Below are 3,607 nucleotides of genomic sequence, written 5' to 3' on the forward strand. Positions count from 1 at the left end.
TAACAGATAAGAGCTGAGGTGTATGTGCACTGCAGGTCGTCGAGGAGCTCTCAAGCTCTGCCAGCAGCTCCCAGGATTTTGAAGGCTTTTTGCAAGAACTTCTGCGTCTGCTGTCCATTGATTTGGTGATAGAGCCCAGGGTTCCTCAGCCGCAGCAGCAACAGCAGCAGCAGCAGCAACGGCAGCAGCAAACACGGCAGCAGCAGCCACTGCAGCAGCAGACGTTGCAGCGGCTCGACCTTCTGCAGCGTTTGGCCTCAACAGAGCCGAAAGACATTAAGGAGGCCCTATTGCGGAGAGACAGAGACAGCAGCGGGGCACTGCACCTCAGTCTCCTTGAACGCCTCAGCAGCGGAGAAGACAGCGAGACCCTGCATCTGTCTCTACTAGAGAAGCTTTCGTGCTGCGACGATGCTGCGCAGCAGCCCTCCTCAAGCGAGAAGGGAGCAGGCAGAACAGCAGACACAAAAGCTGCTGCTTCTGCAGCTAAAGGGGCAAATGCAGCTCCCCGAGCCCCACGGTCTATTCGGCAGCAACTGTCTGACCAGGAGAACAACAGCGAAAACCTGCATTNCCCCACGGTCTATTCGGCAGCAACTGTCTGACCAGGAGAACAACAGCGAAAACCTGCATTTGAGTCTCCTGGAGAGAATAGGATCTCTAGCAGATCTACCTGAGGGAACAGCAGACAGCCAGGCCCTCCATTTGTCTCTCCTCTTCGGCAGAGGCAGCCTACAGGAGGCCCCAGGACCCCGGGCCGCCAGCGAACGCACTGGCCGTGCTGCAGCCAGGGGAGCCCCTCCTGCTGCAGAAACAAGGCAGGCCGGGGGAGCAGCAGCGAGACAGCAGTTCAGAAACAGGACGCCCGGCAGTCCCGGCAGCAGCAGCAGCTGCAGCGGCACAGGCGACTCAGCAGAATGGCTCACGGAGAGCAGCAGCGGCTCAAGAGAGATTGAGGCCCAGCTCTTCCCCCAGCCCAAGGCAGCACAGAGATCTGGAAGGGGCAGAAAAGCGCATGCAGGATCAAGCAGGCAAACCCGTGCTGCGCCAGTGAAACTGCAACAGCACCATCAGCAGCTGCAGCTGCAGCAGCAGCAGCAGCAACAGCAACAGCAGCTGCAGATTGCTGGTGACTCCTCCTTGAGAGCAGTTCTTCGGAGCGTTTCACCCATTCCGGGAAGCAGGATACCAACCGCACCTGCATCTATTGGAGAAGTCACTGAGGGGAGGTGTGCAGCAACTGCAGCAGGAGCTGCTGCTCTTGCAGTGACAGAAACAGCAGCTGCTGGACGGAATCGGCGCCCATCCTCTGCTGCACCCTCCACACCTGCTAGCCCTGAAGCTTTCTGGGATTTGTTCTACAGCCGCACAGCACGAAAAATGATTGAGGATGCCCCCAAAACTCCAGCACAAACAGCTCGTGCTGCACCACCTCGCCCTGTCACTCCTGTCCCTGCTGTTCCTAGAANAAAACTCCAGCACAAACAGCTCGTGCTGCACCACCTCGCCCTGTCACTCCTGTCCCTGCTGTTCCTAGAAGGCAGCCAGAGGGACAGAGCAAGAGAGCCGCCTGGGTCTGGCTAGAATCGCAGAGCTCCCTAGACACCCCGTGCCCAAAAGACTGCAAAGGCTGCGGCAACTATGCAGACGAAAGGCCCTATGACGCGGATACCTCCGGCAGCTCCTCCCAAGAGAGCATTCAAGTAGGAGCAACGCCCCCTTCTCTCTTTGTGAGAGGGGCTCCGCTGGCGCAGCAGCCGGCAGTCATCCGCCGAGTAGCTGGACCTGTAGAAGCCAACGGAAGACCTCCGCTGCTTCTAGACGACACCATGCCCGCCGATGAGCCAGCGCCTTCCCATCAGCAACAGCAGCAACAGCAGCAACAGCAGCAGCAGAGTCAATCCCCAACTGTAGCTGCCCCAGGCGAACAAACGGGGCCCAGAAGGAAGCACCGCGGCGGCAGACGCCGTTCTTCAGGCCGCCGCCGCAACTGAGAGGACCCGTAGGTCGTCCAGCAGCAGACCTTGTAGCTTTTTCTGCTGCTGCTCCTCCCGCTAGTGCTGGCGCTGCAGTTGTGTGGCCTGCCTCGTGTGTCAGTACTTCGGCCCTGCCGGTGTTTCTGGGCCGGCTTATAAGTGAGGCTCCGCGTCAGAAGGATGCGACGTCTGCCAAGGGAGCAGCAGATAGTGGGAAGACCCCGACGAATGCCTCTCTTCCCTTGAGCATGAGGTTTGCTGCTGCAGGAGGCCTGAGGTGTTGCGTACACTTTGAACAAATGCAGCACGACGCAGCAGAGCATCGAGGGGCCTCTCTGTGCAAGGGGGGGTAAAGGTGCCAGTCTGTACACCCCAGCTTCTCGAGCGTTTCTTGCATGAAGGCATGCAGCTCCTTCGGCGAAGAACTGAATTCACCGCAAGGTTCTCTCCTCACCAGCGCAGCAACTGCTGCTAGCAGCTGCTGCGTCTGGTTCTTGTAGCACTTTTGTTTGTGTGCTCAGTGAGCATCACCGCACCATTGCGCCTGCAGGCAAGTCAGGAGGCATTTTTAAACTAGACCTGTGATCGAGACGGAGACGTGGGAGGACAATAATTGGGATCGTTAGCCTTCTTCTTTAGGCTGTTAAAAAGGGATGAATACTTAACTGTGGCGGATATGAATTGCTTTCTTCGTGGGCCTCAACTGACTGACGGTGCCTTCAGCCATTGGAGCACGCCTTGCTAGCTGCATCTGCAGCTAGCTGGCTTGCCAGCGGCTAGTTACGGCTAGCTGGCTGTGAATAGGTAGGACTATTGGGAAAGTTCCACCAGGCTCTAAGTGCTACAGCGAGGAAAATTCCTCCATTCTGGCTGCTGCACGAAGCTGCTGCAGCAGTATTTTGTGCATTGCGGTGATGGGGGCGGCAGACAGCAGACTGANGCAGCGACAAGCTGTGATCGCAGACAAGAAGCCTCTGTTGGGTTATCTGTTTCATGGGGTCTAGAAAAAACGGCAACAGCATCTATCTCAGAGCGCAGCAGCAAGTCAACGACGCTCTTCTTCCTCCCCAAGTGGCCCCCGACCACTCGCTTCACTCACTCACGTTCTCCTCCTCGTGGAGCAGCAATGAAGATGCAACACTGGAAGGAACTCTCCTAGGTGTTGCCTGCACGGTGTACCCGTGCCTGCCCGGTGCAGCTGCACCGGCGCCTCTTGACACTGCCAGCTCGCACAACGGGCTGAGCACTGTTAAGTTATGCTGCAAAAATGCAGCAAGCCCCCAACACAAGTAGTCGCAGGGTCTTCGCAATCAGGCGAGAAAGGGCCAGTGTGCCACAGTAGATCCTTCTAGAGCATTTGAGGAAAGATTCGGGTGTTAGCTCATCGTAGCATCTCTTGAAAAGCACCCACTTATATCCTCGGCACGGAAGCCAAGTCAAACAACGTTATAGCCAGCAACAAGTGCGCTTCCGTCGAAGGAACATAGCGCCAACGTAAGCAAAGAACAGATGAAGTCCCCGTGCATGTGGGGGGCGGCCCTTCACAAGCAGAGGAGGTCGTGCAAGTCAGTGAAGCACAGACAAAATTTGATTTGATAGCTGCAACATGTTGCCTCCAGTGCAGCTTGGGT

The 3,607-nt window shown here is 57.0% G+C and overlaps 1 protein-coding gene across 1 annotated transcript in view; it reads left to right on the forward strand.

Moving 5' to 3' along the window:
- EMH_0053980 (uncharacterized protein) overlaps positions 1-1,994 on the forward strand; it is a gene marked incomplete at both ends in the record, with an annotated part of 4,050 nt that extends 2,056 nt beyond the window's left edge. Inside the window, 3 exons of the mRNA XM_013497060.1 lie at positions 36-520; positions 726-1,229; positions 1,538-1,994. Coding sequence (XP_013352514.1) covers positions 36-520; positions 726-1,229; positions 1,538-1,994 — 1,446 coding nt within the window. The remainder of the gene's footprint in view (positions 1-35; positions 521-725; positions 1,230-1,537) is intronic.
- Between the last annotated feature and the right edge of the window lie 1,613 nt (positions 1,995-3,607).

This window comes from Eimeria mitis, genomic scaffold (assembly GCF_000499745.2).
Source record: "Eimeria mitis Houghton genomic scaffold, Emh_scaff2449, whole genome shotgun sequence".
Lineage (NCBI taxonomy): Eukaryota > Apicomplexa > Conoidasida > Eucoccidiorida > Eimeriidae > Eimeria > Eimeria mitis.